The sequence below is a fragment of the Engystomops pustulosus genome, chromosome 3 (genome assembly GCF_040894005.1).
Source record: "Engystomops pustulosus chromosome 3, aEngPut4.maternal, whole genome shotgun sequence".
NCBI lineage: Eukaryota > Metazoa > Chordata > Amphibia > Anura > Leptodactylidae > Engystomops > Engystomops pustulosus.
The window spans coordinates 87,456,517-87,474,014 of NC_092413.1; the positions used below are offsets into that span (position 1 = coordinate 87,456,517).

At 38.9% G+C, this 17,498-nt stretch overlaps 1 protein-coding gene across 1 annotated transcript in view; it reads right to left on the reverse strand.

The window, feature by feature from the left end:
- The window catches only part of UST (uronyl 2-sulfotransferase), a 169,824-nt gene that overhangs the window by 36,252 nt on the left and 116,074 nt on the right, over nucleotides 1-17,498 (reverse strand). The window contains exons 3-4 of the mRNA XM_072141329.1: nucleotides 4,909-5,064; nucleotides 754-833 (exon numbers count right to left, since the gene is read on the reverse strand). Of these exons, the coding sequence (XP_071997430.1) occupies nucleotides 754-833; nucleotides 4,909-5,064 (236 nt within the window). The remainder of the gene's footprint in view (nucleotides 1-753; nucleotides 834-4,908; nucleotides 5,065-17,498) is intronic.

Here is a 17,498-nt window from a genome sequence, read left to right on the forward strand (position 1 = left end):
AAGTGCATTAGTACTTAACATGTATAGACACAAGTATTTATTCAATAAGGAGATAAATAAGTATCTATTTGAAAAATGCACATTAACATGCATTGGCATAATATGCTGGCACCAAACTCCTGGTATTGTATAAATAATTGTAATACATAAACCAATAAATCGAAATTGTTTGGGAAAATAATGCACATAATAAAATTTGTAAACTGCCAGCACTCCGTGGTATATTAATCACTTACATTGGATGACAACACATGACAAATGAACTAAAAACTACTTTACTGTTATAGACAGTGCTATAAATTATATATTGTTTAAACACTGCCAAAAATATAAACAAGCATCCATTTACACTGTGCAATACACAAAATGCTTTTAGAATCTGCAAATAAAAAAAAAATATATCTACATAAGATATATTGTGAATTTGAGATAATATACAAATTTCACATTAATATACAATAGATGAGGGATCTATCACCCCATTAGGAAATTGATACAAGATTTTGGAACATATTCAGCATTCTAGGTAAACTGGAGCAAATCGTCAGTTTTGCCAGTTTTGCCCCCACTGTGGTGCAGAGTGCACATTAATGCAATAATGAGCAATAAAAAGAACTTTTTTGATCTTACCAATTGGCTGTAATTAAACAAAGAGTCAAGGGGTCAGAATATTTTCCGCTGAATACTTTAACCACTGTATATCAGAAATGAAAATACATATAGAAAAATCATAGCTGTAGCCAAAGGATTTACCTGGAGAAGTTAAGGAAGTGAACATGTCGGGTAAATAAATAGGGTTGCTCAGATGTGCTGATATTTTTTATTAATTCCACCTGCAAACAGAACATATGTAGAAAAAAAGAAATTATGTTCAGTATGCAATTATAAGTCTTTTAATCTCTGTGATATATTTCATAAAAATGCTGGTTAATGTAATAAAGTATGCATGCACCCAAAATATATAGAGTATAGCAAAAAGCAATCACTTCTGACAATTCAGGGGACTCTAAGAACCAAGACACAACATAGAAGAAGATAGAAAATGGCTTCTCTCTCTTTTTATTACTAGATTACTTCTTGATCCAATTATATAGACATTGCCTTGGTACACATGCCCATATCTTTTAACTCTTTCACATTTTAACATTTCTTTTTATTTAAACATAAGAAACATTTTCCTAGCCTTTTTATATTTGTGTTTTTAAACTTGTCTTTTGCCCAAAGATGTGTGAGCAGATGGTAATGTCATTCTTCCTTCATGATCCTGTTTACTCCTATGGGTCCATACATAAAGAGAGTTTGTCTGTAGCTTATGTGAGAAGTAACTCAAATCATGAAAATTTAAGTATTTTCTGTTGACAAGCTTTCTGTTCAAAATGACCCTTAAGACAGCTTATTCTATGCTACTGGTTGTGGTTGCAGGTAGATGTAGAACATAAACGACCTTTCTGTGATATGATAGAAAAGGGCACACACCCAGGGCTGCATACAGGTTAGATAGATTGTTTAGGTTGACAGCTGTCCACCAGCAAAAAAGCAGTCAATGGGCTTGTGAGCATCAGAAGTGAAACACTGAGCATTGTACAAAGGAGTCTTTGTTGAATCATGCATCCTTTTATATATTTGTTTGACATTTTTGAAGGTAAACCAATTGTGATGCTCTGGCATGGATTTATCAGGACATCGTCTGGTTTCTTCTACTACTTCTTCAGACTTATTTGTCTCATTGGAGAATTTTTTATTCAAACACTGAAAAATAAGTCTAAAAAAATTGTCCATAAAAATACAATGGGGCACATTTACTAAGGGGTGTGTGCGCTAGTTTTCAATCAGACTTTGCACATTCTTTTAGGCGCAAACTGCTTGTACATGTATTTAAGAAGTGCCTTACCACATTTGTGTCACACGCGACCCTTTTGGTGGCGCAGCTGCACTAAGCATCATGCAACACAAATAAGGCGGCGTTCTGGCGCTCAGTTGGACCAAGTACCAGATTTATCATGCAAAGTCCAACAGAATTGTGTTGTACGCCCTATGTTAAAGGTACACCGGAAAAAAGTTGGTGCACTCTGTCTTGGCAGTTCAGGGAGCTCCAGATTCATGAAGAATGGGCGCCAGAAATCCTGAATCTGGCGCACCCTGCACTACACACAGGCAAACGGCATTTAGTGTGCCCTAATGTGCTGATACATGCCCCGTTGTGTCCTGGCATTCATGTGGATTACAGTTTGGTTACTAATATTACAGCAACATCCCGAAGGTGATGCAACCTTTTCCATTTTTTTCTGTTTACTTGTCTTGGAGAGATTTACATTGATACATTAAGATATAGGGGCACATTTACTAAGGGCACATTTACTAACACTGCATTTTTGTCTCGTTTCGTGATTTTTTTCAGATTTGCCCTGAATTGCCCCGGGTTTTTGGCGCACGTGATCGGATTGTGGCACATTGGCGCCGGCTTGCATGCGACACATGCATGCATGGACGTCGGACAACCCGACTGATTCGGACAAACTGCGGAATTTAAAAACCAAATTGTGTCGCAAGATCAGCACTTACATGCACCGGGAACAAGAAGCTGAACTCCGGCGGACCTCAGCAGGGGAAGCGACACATGCACGATCTTAGTGAATTGCAGCAGCTCCGAATCCTCTGCGGACATTCCGGATCGGCGGCTTCAACGGGACGGGTATGTAAATGTGCCCCATAGTGAAGAATAATTGTCTCAACAAATTTAATGTTTTGGTGGCAGGATGAAGGGCCTACATAATATAATTTTTCCCTTTACAGGCACCCCAATATTACTGTATATTGCAGTAAGACAATAAAGGATGATATTCATTATATAAATGTCAATTTGTTAAAAAAAAGTTTACCCCTGGCTCTTTTAAACGTACATCATCTCACACTTAAAGGAAAACTGCCATAACTGCCATCAAAATTAAGCATGATATACCAGGGACACTTACTCATATATCCAGGCATCATGGGGGCATTTATCAGGGCTAGTACGCTAGAAGAGTCGCTAGTTAATAGCATAAATCTATGCTGTGCCGCCCAACTGGAGCTGTGATTTTAAGGTCACTTCATGCATGCATACACACATATTGGGGCAGATTTATCAAGCTGTCTGAAAGTCAGAATATTCCTAGTTGCTCATGGCAACCAATCACAGCTCCCCTTTAAAATATTCATGAGCACTGGTAAAATGAAAGCTGAGCATCTATACGCCAGTTAATGGCAAATGTCTGCTGTAATATAAACGATTGACAACCACTCAACATAATTTTACATTTATTAGCCGTAAATGGGTTAAGAAGTGTATTTTCTATAAGGGGTCACTTGTTGGAGGATTTCACAGTCCCTCAGGGGCTTTACAAATACAACATGATATATATCTATATATATTCCCTCCATTCTAAGCTTTGATGTTTTCTCAAAAACCACCGGTGGTACTGCCATATTGAGAAGGATTTGAAAGGATTGGAAACTGTGGCACGCTTTACAAAAATGAAGATTTTGGGGCTAAAAGGACATTTTATTGAAAAATTTCTAACTTTTCCATGGTTCTTTATTTATAAATACTCTGAAACATGTGTGGGGTCAAAATGATGACTAGTGCTGATGTTCCAGTACTGCTAGTAGCTCTTCAAACACGACATGGTGCATGAGGCGCAGTGGTGATATTGCAACCTGAGTGTGCTCTCTCTGCAGCCTCTGCCTGCCTGTGACATCTTTACAAAGGTTGCAGAAGATTGCTGTGGGAGCAGGATATTGAGGTGACATCTCTGATGGATATCTGTATACATTAAGAGAAAAGGGGTTAAAAGAGGCTCAGCTTTGGACTAGAGCTTCAGAGGAAGGTAAGTTCAGCTGCTTTTCACCCATCCTGAACTTGAAAACAAAATGAAAGCAGCTTCTCTGCGCCTGCGGTGAGTAGTGTATCTGTAAGCTTCTAAGATCTGTCCACTTCTGACAAATAAGGAGGCTAATGATTAACTCCTTCTGTACCTGGAGAATGTTTGCCTTGATCATTCAGCACTCTGAAGAGATTAGACTATCCAGACACTTGTCTGTAATGTCATCGGGAAGATTATCAGGTTCTTTATCTCTGAGCTGTTAGATGAGTACAGGACTGTAAGTTGATTTATAAAAACAGCATATATAAGAAAGAAAGGCAGAGGAAGAAGGACACAGGAACATATTTTCATAATAAAGTAGAAACATATTTTTATTATTAAGTATATTACAAATTTTACTATTATCATGCACTGCACTTTTGAGTTAATAAAACGTTGTCAAAGGTTTAGTTACTCTAACTATTTAAAGGGGTATTCTCGTCTGGGCATTCACATTCAGTTTCATTAATCTGCCATATATAAACATTTCTTCAATTAGATATTGTTAAAATAAATGTTCCTGTGTGAAGATAATTTCTCATAAATGTAGTTATATGGTCCCTTAGAAATGAGATGGCTTCCTCGGATACGGCCACCTCTGCTGGATTGATTGCACAAAGAAACAAAAGGTTTTTGTATATGAAATGTCCGGGGAGTTACTGCAGGTCCCACAGCCGTCCTGTGGTAATGATTGCTGAATCCTGGTGGTCCGGCAGGACTCTATAGCGCAAGTCTGGCCACCGCTGCCAGTGTGTGACGTGGTCGTATCCGAGGAAGCTATCTGGTTTCTAAGGGACAACATCACTACATTTATGAGAAATTATCTTCACACAGGAACATTTTTTTTAATAACATCCAATTGAAGAAATGTTTACATATGGCAAATGAATTCAATTAAATGTAAATGCCCAGATGGGAAAACCCCTTTAAGGCCTTTCTAGGTCTAAGGATTTCTGTCTTTAGTTTTTTTCTTTTAAATATGTAGAAAATGTTGTTTTCATCTTACCTGTTCACTTTTGGTAAGCCGAGTTTTATTGTGAATGTCAGAAGTTACCAAATTGAATCCATGTTTTTCAGAAAGAATGCGTAATAGTAAAACAACAGTCCTGCTCCCACATTTTCCAACTCTGTTATAAACAACTTGACTGGGAAAAGGGAGAACCTAAAGCAAAATAAAAAGATACCACCATTGTAAAAACAAAGAACATACTTGCCATTTTATTACATAGAGGATAGAAACCCATAGGAACAGAAACACTTGCAGAGGTACATAAAAAGAAACTACAAGTTAAATCCTATTTAAAAAGTACAAAAAGTAGAAAAAATAGCATCAGTCACAGTGTTTATCATTAGGCAGGATCTAGCACCAGTTTTAGAGCATCCTAGGAACTCTTGAGGTGTCTCTTGCCCATCAAATTTAGTAAAGAGGCTGAGACAGTTTGATAAATGTGGCACACGAGGTGTTAATGTTTTCCGTAGATATGGGGCTTGTGTGTCTGAAGTGAAAAGTGAAGCAGGTTGGTAAAAACATTGTTGCAAATCAACTTTGAGGACAGAGAACTGATGCAACTGCAATAAGGCAACATTTTCCAGGGTAGAACATGGAGAATAATTGCTGTTGAAACAGTGCTGTCTATATTCGGGAATTTGTTCCTTCTGGAGTTAGATATACTGGTTTGGCTTTAATCCCACATCAAGTCATTAGGCTTTCTAAAAGTCATGCCCTTTTGAGGGCTGCCTCAAAAGGTAGCAGAAAGAGGCGTGGTATTCCTGGAAAACCTATCCTGGAAAATGTATTTGAATATTTCTCAGAATCTCATGTGGAGCATCAATGGCTGTAAGTCTCCACACACCTGCAAGGCAGCCTTAATTATCTCTGAAAGAAGAACTCTTACTTCCTGTAACTGCAATGATACATCCTCCAAATATAGTTTTACAATAGATTTCACAGCCACTGTGCTGTTATATGGAACAATGGGAGAAATTCTAATTGTAGACATGTCAGTTTTCTGCTGTACAAAACTCTCAGAATTGTCTCAATTGACGATTTGCAAAAACTATTTGCGACTTGTTTTTGCATATTGGCTAACCTACTCCACTTTTAATCTTTGCATGCATTATGAAATGAATCCACATGTAGTAGACACATTTATGAATTACAACTGTTTAATGATACATCCCCACCAAAGCCATTCCACAGGAGAACTCTTCCCAATACTTACCTTCACTTCCCTACATCATATATGCCTCTGAATGTACTTCAGGACCACAATGTACTTAGAGAATGCGTGAACAACTACTGTTCAGTTGTCACCAGTTGTTATTTTAAACTGGTGTCTTATGCTTTTTGCAATTTTTTGGCCGTTTTGTGCCAATTTTAGAAAAAACACTCATGGTGGAGCAGGGAAAAAGGTGGGCCAGGTCACGGATGCCCTGGCCTGCAAAGTTTACTATATTAATGTACTATGCTAAAATTGGGGCAAATTACAGCTCACCAGGCTACCCTGCCTACTGAAGTGATTCAGAATAAAGATTTAACATTTGCAAATTAAATCCTTCATCCCCTTTCCTTGGGTCTGTCCGTATTTGTCAAACCCCATGGACAGCGGAAAGTTTATGAGGGAGTCCTCCTTGACCCACTCCCTCACTGGCACTGTAATCCTCTGTGTCTGACCCAATATGATTAAGCATTCCCGCAACCCTGCTCTATTTCTTTGCCCTACTGCTTCTTTATATGCATCTTGAATTGATATAAGAATCAATGCTAGGTTTTTAAAACATTTTTAAATATATTAAGATATCTAAACTATATAAAATTTGGTATCTCCGTTATTGTACTAAACCAAAGAGTAAAGGAGAGGTGTCACCTTGACTACAATATGAAATGCATAAAAATAAAGGCCATTAGAATATGGAGTAACTGTGTTTTTTGCCAATTCCACTACATTTGGGTTTTTTTTCAGCTTCTCAGTGCATGGCACAAAATATTTAATGTTGCTACTAGGAAGTATAATTTGCCTCACTGATAACAAGCCCTTGCAAATGGAAAAATAAAAAAGATATGGCTTATGGAAAGAGTGGAGGAAAAAAACGTAAAACCTTAAAAATACTGGTGTTGCAGGGGTTAATCTATTTTCAGATACATCTGTAGAGAGGTTTATTACCAGCACTGGACCATTTGTACATACCATGGTTACAGTGGACCTTAGTTTATGATGTTTCAACTGCATTACATGCTGGTTGAGGAATCTTCTCATCCAGGGAGCTTAGTCTACTAAAGGGTTTTCCCACTAATAGCATAATAAAAATAATATCACCTAGTTACAGGATCAGGGATACACTGATCATAAGTAATAGGATCCAATGGACCTTGATTATTAGGACTCAAAATAGTGACCAGAGTTCCCCAATTAAATGAAGCATAGTGCACATGTTCTACCAGTGCTTCGATCACTTGAGTAGGACTGCTGAAATAGAAAGTCCCATACAACTGAATAAAGTAATGACAGAGCATGAGGAACAGACAATTACACAATTACAGACCCCAGTTACACTTAGTGCTGGAAGTCCCAGTGGTTAGATGCTTATCCACAGGATAGCACCTCAGTTTTATGGTTCTTTAACCCCTCATCACCGACACTAGTTTTCAGCTCAATGACCAGACTCGATTTTTCGAATCTGCCCTGTGTCACAATAATTGGTTATAACTTCTGAACACTTTAACATATCCCGGTGATTTTGAGAATGTTTTCTCGTGACGCATTGTACTTCATGTTAGTTGTAAAATTTAAGTGATAAGTTTTGCGTTTCGGTCTGAAAAAAAAAGTTTGGCAAAAGTTTGTAAAAATTCTTCATTTTCCAAGTTTGAAATGTTCTGCTTTCCAGACAGGAAGTAAAACTACCCAAAAAGCTTGATAATTAACATTTATGGAATGTCTGCTTTATGCTGAGATGATATTTTATGCATCCTCTCATTTTTCTAGGATGTTATGAGGCACAGAACTTTAGGTGCGATTTTTCTCATTTTCATGAAAATCCCCAAAATTCACATTTTGAGGGACAACTCAGCTTCCAAGTGACTTTGAAAGGCCTAAATAATAGTTTAACCCCATAAATTACCCCACTATAGAAACTTCACCCCTCTATGTATGTAATACAACCTCTATTGAGTCTATTAACCCTTTAAGTGTTTCACATGGGTTAAAAAAAGATGGACCTGCGATTTAGAAACTTTAGAATTTCTTTGGAAAATAGATTAATTTAGGCCAAAACTGATGCTTTCATAATAAATTAAATGATGAAACGCTCTGAAATGATGCCCAATTTCTCCTGCTCTGAAATAATGCCCAATTTCTCCCGCTCTGAAATGATGCCCAATTTCTCCCGAGTGTACTGATATGATGCCCAATTTCTCCCGAGTGTACTGATACCCCATATGTGGTCATAACCTCCTGTATGGGCGCACGGCCGGGCATAGAATGAAAGCAGCGCCATTCACACCAGATTTGTATTGTCACATTGTACAAGCTATAAAATTTAATTTTTTTGGTAATGCGAACATATGATGGCTTATTATTTGCAGGATTAGATAGAATGTATAGATAATTATTTTGGGGGATCTTAAGCTTATTCGTGAGATTTTATTAACTATTTCAAGGGGGACACAAACAAAATCATCAATTTTTATTTTGGATTTTTAACACTTTTCTTCCCCTGCTCACCATAACGTAAAAATAATATTTTATCTTTATTCTCTGGTTCACTACGATTGCAGTGATACCTCATTTATATAGGTTTTCTTATCTTTGCTCAATTTTACTGAGCAAAAATCAACAACTTTTCCGGGCCATAACTTCTGTATTTTTCTGTTGTCAGATCTGGTTGAAGGTTATTTTTTGCATAAAGAGTTGTTCTTTTCAGTCGTATCATATTAGGGAACATAACTTTTTTGATCACTTTTTAGAACATTTTTTGTGATGGTGTTTGATGAAAAATTGTATATTACGGGAAATTTTTTTGTTTTTTTTTAACGTCATTCACCAAGCGGGTTCAATATCAATTTAGATTTATTGTACAGATTTATATGGACACAATGATACCAGATATGTACTTTTTCTGTGTTTTTGTGTTTTATATACTTTATTTGCCTTTTATGTGTTGCTGGGGAGATTACCTAGTTTTCCTATCCCGGGTGTTAGTGCTGGGTCTGAGCTGTGATATCACAGCCCGACACCGGCACTATACTGACCCGATGTCCCAAAATCTTCTTCTGATGCACCACCGTAGAAAGGCGTTGCGTCAAAAGAAGTGCCCTTAATGACCGCCATAGATTCCCGATAGGGCAGTCATTAAGGGGTTAATATCAATGCAATACTAATTTAGATAATATATGAGAAAGCTGGGTTATGTGTGTGATCCTCTAAGCATATCTGACTAATTGTTATATCGAAAAGCAATTTTCTTTGGGAGGGAGATAGCTTGTTAAGAGTTGAGAAATATCACCAGGTGCTAATACCTTTACTTTCAGAATGGTTATAGAACATTGTCTGCAAGGTATTAGAATGTTTAATTACATCTTATTGTGCAGAGCTTTAAAGACACCCACTAGTAATTTGAGGTCATAAAGCAGCCTCCTTATAATTGGTTTTGCTACATCCATACTCAATGTGAATAATAAACGTTGCAAGAGAATAAAAAATGATGCAACTGTTTGGAGCTAAATGACAGGATATGCAGCCTATTAGCCCCTACAGTGTTAAGAAAAAAGGATTACGGGTTCACTAATCAGTCCAGTGACTGTTTTAATGAGAGGAGAGTAAGAAAATCACTTAATTTATGATGGTTCAGAGAATTAGGAGCTAAAAATGTAAAGAAACGGTAAATAAAGATTAAGCTGCCTTTGGCTATTTGCCGTTTCCATCAATCACAAGCTGCTAAAGAAAAACTACCTACTTTAGTAGAAGTTTTTCTGCATCAACAAAACAAATTATAAATACTAAAGATTAATTTTTGATGCATGGTAGAGGTTTATCAACACAATGGTTATACAATGGCCTAATTTATAAGAAAAAAAACACTAAATAAATGGGTTTTCCACTAACACATAAGGATGATTTATCTTTGAAGTTGTCCCAGTTTTCAGATATATTACACACTTATTCACACTTAACATTTATCATGGTAATCCAGATGCTCAGATTTATGACGTTCAACTATTCAAAAAGTTGCCCATTTTCAAAACCCACTACATCGCTCTCCTGGTGCAGAAAACAATTTGCATTTAAAGAAGCAAATACACTGCAGACCCAGCAAAAGCCGGATCAAGCAGGTAAACCCACACTAATAAACTGGACTTGCGGAAGAGCTCCTACAATTTGCTGATCATTGGGGGTCTCATGTACTCCAGTCGGATCCTTTGCCGCTCCCCGAGATGAGATCAGCAGCAGCATGACACGCATGTTCAGGTTGTCCTGTTCATCGCTATGGTTCAGACAGAGATTGTAGAGTATGGTGCTTGGCAATCTCCATCAACTCCATAGAGATAAATTTGGCAACCCCTTTAAGGCTGATGCATAATTCCTGCCTAACGATACATGTCCCCCAATATTTGCTTAAAAAATGTTTTCATATCTTTTATTTAAAAAAAAAAAAAAAGATGAATCCTTATCTTTTTCTAATTTTTACTTCCTAGTTGCACCATTTTTTAAATTTCCATGCAACCTACTATAAAGCTTTAACCCATTCGGGACGCGGCCCCATTTTTCAAATCTGCCCTGTGTCACTATAAATGTTTATACCTTTGGAACAGTATAAGATATCCAGGGGATTTTGAGATTGTTTTCTTGTGACACATTGCACTTCAAATTAGTGGGAAAAAAAATTTGGATGAAATCTTTTTTGTTTAGTTATAACCCCCCCCCAAATTTGCCTAGAATTCAGAAGAATTCTTTATTTTCAAAGTTCTAAATTCTCTACATTTGAAGCAAATAGTCATAGCACCCAAATTAATTCATAACTTACATTTCCCAAATGTCTGCTTTATGTTGGCATGGTTTTTTAAGATTCCACATATTTTACTAGAATGTTATGAGGCTCAGAATTTGGGTGCCATTTTTCATATTTTTTGGAAAATCACAATCACCGTATTCAGAGGGACTTGTGCAACTTTCAATTGCCTGTGAGAGGCCTAAATACTAGCTAGACTCGTAAATTACCCCATTATGGAAACTACACCCCTCAACATATGAAAAAGCACCCTAAAGAAGTTTGTTAACCCTTAAGGTGTTTTATAGGGGTTGAGCGGTCTACAAATATTTTACAATATTTTTTGACAATACATACATTTTGGGTGGAAAATTAAACATTTGAAATAGATGAAATAAAAAAAGGCTCCACAAAGTTGGATACCCAATTTCTCCAGAGTACACCGATACCCCAGATGTGGTGGTATCCTGTTGTATGGGCGCACAGACGGTTATAGAATGAAAGGAGGCGCCATCCAGAGCAGATTTACATTGCAAATTACACAGGCTATAATTTTTTTTCTTTTTTTAATGTGGACCTATAGGGGCTTTTTTTGCCACATGGTACATAATTTTGGGTCATCTATAGCTAACTGTGAGATTTTATTAACTCTTTGTTGGTTGAGGAAATTATAATCATCAATTTTTAGGAAGATATTTATTTTTAGCCGTTTACCATACCATAAAAATAGTATACAGTATTATCTTTATTCTATAGGTCGCCACGAAAATATCTCATTGATATAGCTTTTTGAATTTTGTTCCCAATTTTAGTGAATTAAAGTAATTTTAGCATGCTTAACTTTTTTATTTTTTGGCTAACAAATCTGGTTAAGGGCTTATTTTTTAGCGAGAAGCGTTGTTCTCTTTAGTGGTCTTATTTTAGAGTGCGTAACATTTTTTATCACTTTTTAGAGCATTTTCTTTTTAAAGGGTACTAATTTAAAATAATCTTTTTTTATTGTTTTTAGCTTTTTTTGGGGTTGTTTTTTTACGGGGTTCACTTTGCAGGTCCAACAATGATTCGGTTTTATTATGCAGACTGTCACGGGCATAGCGATACCAAATATGTGGGGGTTTTGTCTATTTTATTAAATTTTATTAAATAAAAACAAACTTGGAGAAAATCTTGTTCATTTTAGCATCACCATCTTTTCATATGCATAACTTTTTATATTTTTCGGCTGACGAATCTGGTTATGGGCGTATTTTTTGCGAGAAGAGTTGTTCTTTTTAGTAGTCTTATTTTAGAGTGGGTAACTGTTTTATCACTTTTTAGAGCATTTTTTTTAAAGGTATTAAGGAAAAATGTTTGTTTTGGAAAGTTTTTTGCATTTTTTTCCCCTGGCGTTTACCATGCAGGTCCAGTAAGGATTCTGTTTTATTATGCAGATTGTTACTGGTAATACCAAATATGTGGTTTTTTTTGTGTATATGTGTTTTTTTATACTTTATTAAGTGTTTGTATGGGAAAGTGCCATTTTACGAGCTTCTATTTTTATGGGGTTTTTTTTAAATTTATTCTATTGTTTAAACTTTACTGACTGTCGGGATGATCGGGCAACCCTAGGGCACTTGGCAGACCTCGAGGCTACCCAGAAGTGAATCGGATCCCCCAGTAAGCGGCATGGGGGATCCGATCCATAGAAGGAAGACCTCACAAGGGGTTAACACTCACGATAAGAGCCGTCTCACGCTGTCAGCTGTAATATACAGCTAATGCTTCTGGTACCATGTCTGTTTGTGAGCCGGTGCCAGAAGCGGGACATTTTAGAACGTCCCCGGGCGGGAAGTATGGGGAATCGTTCCTCCTCCATTGTACCCTAGTAAATAACCAAGAACTCCAGTTTAATTTCTTTATTAAATCATTAAAAGGTCCAGAAAAACAATGTGCAGACAGGGCAGGACAGCTGCTGAAAGTACTTTTTGATAAATGCAATGTCAAATCTCACTTGTAATGCTGGTAAAAGGTTAAGATGTTCTTCCATGCGGCTGACATGATCAGATCTGCTCTGGTTTGTTAGAGAGAACCTTCAAGTCTTCTGGAGAAGGCTTCCCTTCCAGCTGGTAACACAAAGCAATAATCATCTGGCTGCAGTAGCCTTTTTGTTTTTGTCCTGAAATTGGACTAGTAAGCTGAACAAAGTACTAAATTACTTTGTAGAATGAAGGCCCAAACACATCTTCACATCATCCTTCCTCTCAGTTGCAGCATTCAGACAGCACAAATGTAGTGTCATCTGCTGGCTTTGAATTTTAGACCACCTTGGGTAGAAACCCTGGATGATGACACATTTCTATCATCCTGAATCTCCAGGGGAGGAGGTTACAGTAGAAGTCTTGTTTTTCTTCTAACCTACAAGCAGTTTTGGTGGCAAGAAGAAAGGCAGCGTTGAATGATAAGAATCTCAGCATGATCCTATCATCCTTCAAACATCTTTTAGCAACCTTGATAATACCAGGAGGTAAATCTCAGGGAGGAACTCTGGAGTAGATACAAGAATCTCTTCATAAACCTATCTTCAGAAAACTTTATATCAAGAAAGGCACTTAGTGCTGCAATATGGACATTTAGCATACTAATGTTCAAACCTTTATCCAAGCCCCTATGAAGAAATGCCTGATTTTAAGATACACTAAGATTGCTAGCGGTTCTCACCAATTCTTCCAGAAATGTAAGAGGCGTTCCATACTTTTGCATGAATCTATTACATCACCTGCTTTTCAGGAGCCTTGATATGACTGGATCAGACTACCCATTACTTCTTAGGGTGCTGTCACATGATCACGTTTTGATCCCGTTTTGTTAGCGTAAATGTAATGTAATGCTTTAACATAATGTTGTATGTTTACATCACTTTTGCAGTAACAGTGTGAGTTTACGCTGTGTTTGCGTTCACACCACATTTACATCATATTATCATATTTGCATTTACATTGCATTTGTGGTAACATTGCATTCACATTGTATTCACATGGTTTGTACATTCCGTTTACATAGCAATTTTGTGACATTGTGTTTATGTAAACATGGTGTAAACACAATGTCACCAGAATATTAGTGGAATGTGTGTGAACATAGCCTAGGTTTGAGCATATAGAAATCACAGTAGTTTCTCTAACATTTCCTACTGCTGATTTTTTAACAGCATTAGAGAAGATTAGCATAACATACAGCTCCAGCCCCAGCTTCTCCTCTCTGACAGAGCACAGATTACAATGATCAGATACTAGGACAGATATCTCCACAACTGTGAGGACTAGAAAGAAAATTCAATGTGCCCCTGAATCTGTGTAGAATTCCCTACATGGTCATATAAGTGAGGTGCTAAAAGGTCCTCTTTGAGCAATTTTTTGTTTAGTATTTGGTGATTCCATCCTATTGTGATGTATTGCTGCATGAATGTAAATAAAATGTGGAAGAGAATTAGACTGCAGGATCAGGCTACAAGATGTATTTGTAGTCTGTTACCATGGTGACTCAAATGTCTGCACAAAACATATTTATACCATTTTTAACACTTAATGATAACTGTTTTCACCGACTAGATATGTGCATATAAATATCTATTTTACCAATCTGAAAACCAGTAAAAAATAAGTAAAAGGAAATAATTATTTGGGATACACGGAAAAACACCTAAAGTGCATAATGTGACCACTAATTAGCATAATAGTTGAGTGTTTGTTGACACACCTTGCTTAGCAACCAACTGAAAACATTCAGCTACTTTCTAATTGCAGAAATTATAAATTGGAAAAATCTCACTCCATTGCCTATTCTATTACAGCAAACATAATACTGTAATTCTAACAGTGTGTTTTAACTTGATTAACACATCGTGTGTCCACATTACTTTAGACCCATTCTCACAGAATACATTCCACATGCTATGTTTACATAAAAATAATCTAAAAATTAAGCATTTCCTTACAGATAATTATATTATTTTTCCATTAACATATTTTCCCTTTGCATTGGTCATGATACCACCAAGCAGAAAGAAAATAACAATAATGAAACCATTTGTATTTACTGCTTTAAACATTTGGCCTTAGGGCAACACATAAATAATAAAGTCAACAGCTAACCCTGTTAATGTTGCTTTACTGTGAGGAAATTCACAGTTTAATACCTTTGGTGTTTGGATATTGAATATTGCCCAGAACATAGAATGTTGTCATTATTTTTAGCATGCATTTTATAGGATGACAAGATTAAAGGGAACTGATGAAGGTGAATATTATTATAGAATGGTATTATGCAGAGTGCGCAGAGGGAAACTGTGAAGACACATAGTTATATACAGGCGTAGTAAATACTAAATGTAAATATTTTTTTCTTATTACCATATATCCTCGAGAATAAGCCAACCCTAATTTTACCTCCAAAAACTTGGAAAACCTATAACCCTATAAGCCTAGGGTAGGAAATGCATTTGTCACAGCCTCCTCAGTATGTAGCCAGCCCTCCCTCCTGGTATATAGCCAGCCAGCCCCCAGTAGTATATAGCCAGCCAGCCCCCAGTGGTATATAGCCAGCCAGCCCCCTGTAGTATATAGCCAGCCAGCCCCCTGTAGTATATAGCCAGCCAGCCCCCTGTAGTAAATAGCCAGCCAGCCCCCTGTAGTATATGGCCAGCCAGCCCTTAGTGGTATATGGTCAGCCAGCCCCCTCTAGTATATAGCCCTCCAGCCCCCTGTAGTATGTAGCCCTCCGGCCCCCTGTAGTATGTAGCCCGCCAGCCCACTGTAGTATATAGCCAGCCCCCTGTAGTATATGGCCAGCCAGCCCCCAGTAGTATATGGCCAGCCATCCCCCCTGTAGTATATAGCGCGCCCGCTGTAGTATATAGCCAGGCCCTCTGTAGCATATAGCCAGCCAGACCCTGTAGTATACAGCCAGCCAGCCCATATAGTAAATAGCCATCCAGCCCCCAGAAGTATATAGCCAGCCAGCCCCCAGTAGTATATAGCCAGACAGCCCCCAGTAGCATATAGCCAGCCAGCCCCCTGTAGTAAATAGCCAGCCAGCCCCCTGTAGTAAATAGCCAGCCACAGCAGTATATAGCCCTCCAGCCCCCTGTAGTATGTAGCCAGCCCTCTGTAGTATATGGCCAGCCAGCCCCCGGTACTATATGGCCAGCCAGCCCCCCTGTAGTATATAGCCCGCCCACTGTAGTATATAGCCAGCCTCCTGTAGCATATAGCCAGCCAGCCCCCTGTAGCATATAGCCAGCCAGCCCCCTGTAGCATATAGCCAACCAGCCACCCAGTATATAGCCAGCCAGCCCCAGTAATATATAGCCAGCCAGCCCAAGTAGTAAATAGCCAGCCAGCCCCCAGTAGTATATAGCCAGCCAGCCCCAAGTAGTATATAGACAGCCACCTCCTAGTAGTATATAGCCTGGCAGCCCCCAGTAGTATATAGCCAGCCAGCCCGCCCCCTGCAGTAAATAGCCAGCCAGCCCCCAGTAGTATATAGGCAACCAGCCCCCAGTAGCAAATAGCCAGCCAGCCCCCAGTGGTATATGGCCAGCCAGCCCCCTGTAGTATGTAGCACACCAGCCCCCTGTAGTATGTAGCCCACCAGCCCCCTGTAGTATATAGCCAGCCCTGTGTAGTATATGGCCAGCCAGCCCCCAGTACTATATGGCCAGTCCCCAGTACTATATGGCCAGCCAGCCCTCCTGTAGTATATAGCCCGCCCCCCTGTGGCATATAGCCAGCGAGCCCCCAGTAGTATATAGCCAGCCAGCCCCCCCCTGTATAAAGCCAGCCAGCCCCCTGTAGTATATAGCCAGCCAGCACCCCCAGTATATGGCCAACCATCCCCCAGTGGTATATAGCCAGCCAGTCCCCCAGTATATAGCCAGCCAGCCCCTGTAGTATATAGTCAGCAAGCCCCCCCAGTATATGGCCAACCAGCCCCCAGTGGTATATAGCCCGTCAGCCCCCTGTAGTATGTAGCCAGCCCCCTGTAGTATATGGCCAGCCCCCTGTAGTATATAGCCCGCCCGCTATAGTATATAGACCGCCCCCCTGTAGCATATAGCCAGCCAGCCCCCAGTAGTATATAGCCAGCCCACAGTAGAATATAGCCAGCCAGCTCCTGTAATATATAGCCAGCCCCCATGTAGCATATAGCCAGCCAGCCCCCAGTAGTATATAGCCAGCCAGCCCCCCCAGTATATAGCCAGCCAGCCCCCTGTAGTATATAGCCAGACCCCCCAGTATATAGCCAGCCAGTCCCCTGTAGTATATGGCCAGCCAGCCCCCAGTGGTATATGGCCAGCAAGCCCCCAGTGGTATATGGCCAGCAAGCCCCCTGTAGTATATAGCCCTCCAGCCCCCTGTAGTACATAGCCCTCCAGCCCCCTGTAGTATGTAGCCAGCCCCCTGTAGTACAATTCTACACGCTGGAGCCTCCTGATAGATCTGGCAAGTGTTGAGGGACGGGGGTGGCATGACGTAATGGCGCAATTAGCGGCAGCATATGATGAATGTGTCCCTATGTGTGTATACAGTGTGTTTATACTGCATGTATTTGTATATATAGTGGGTGTATACTGTA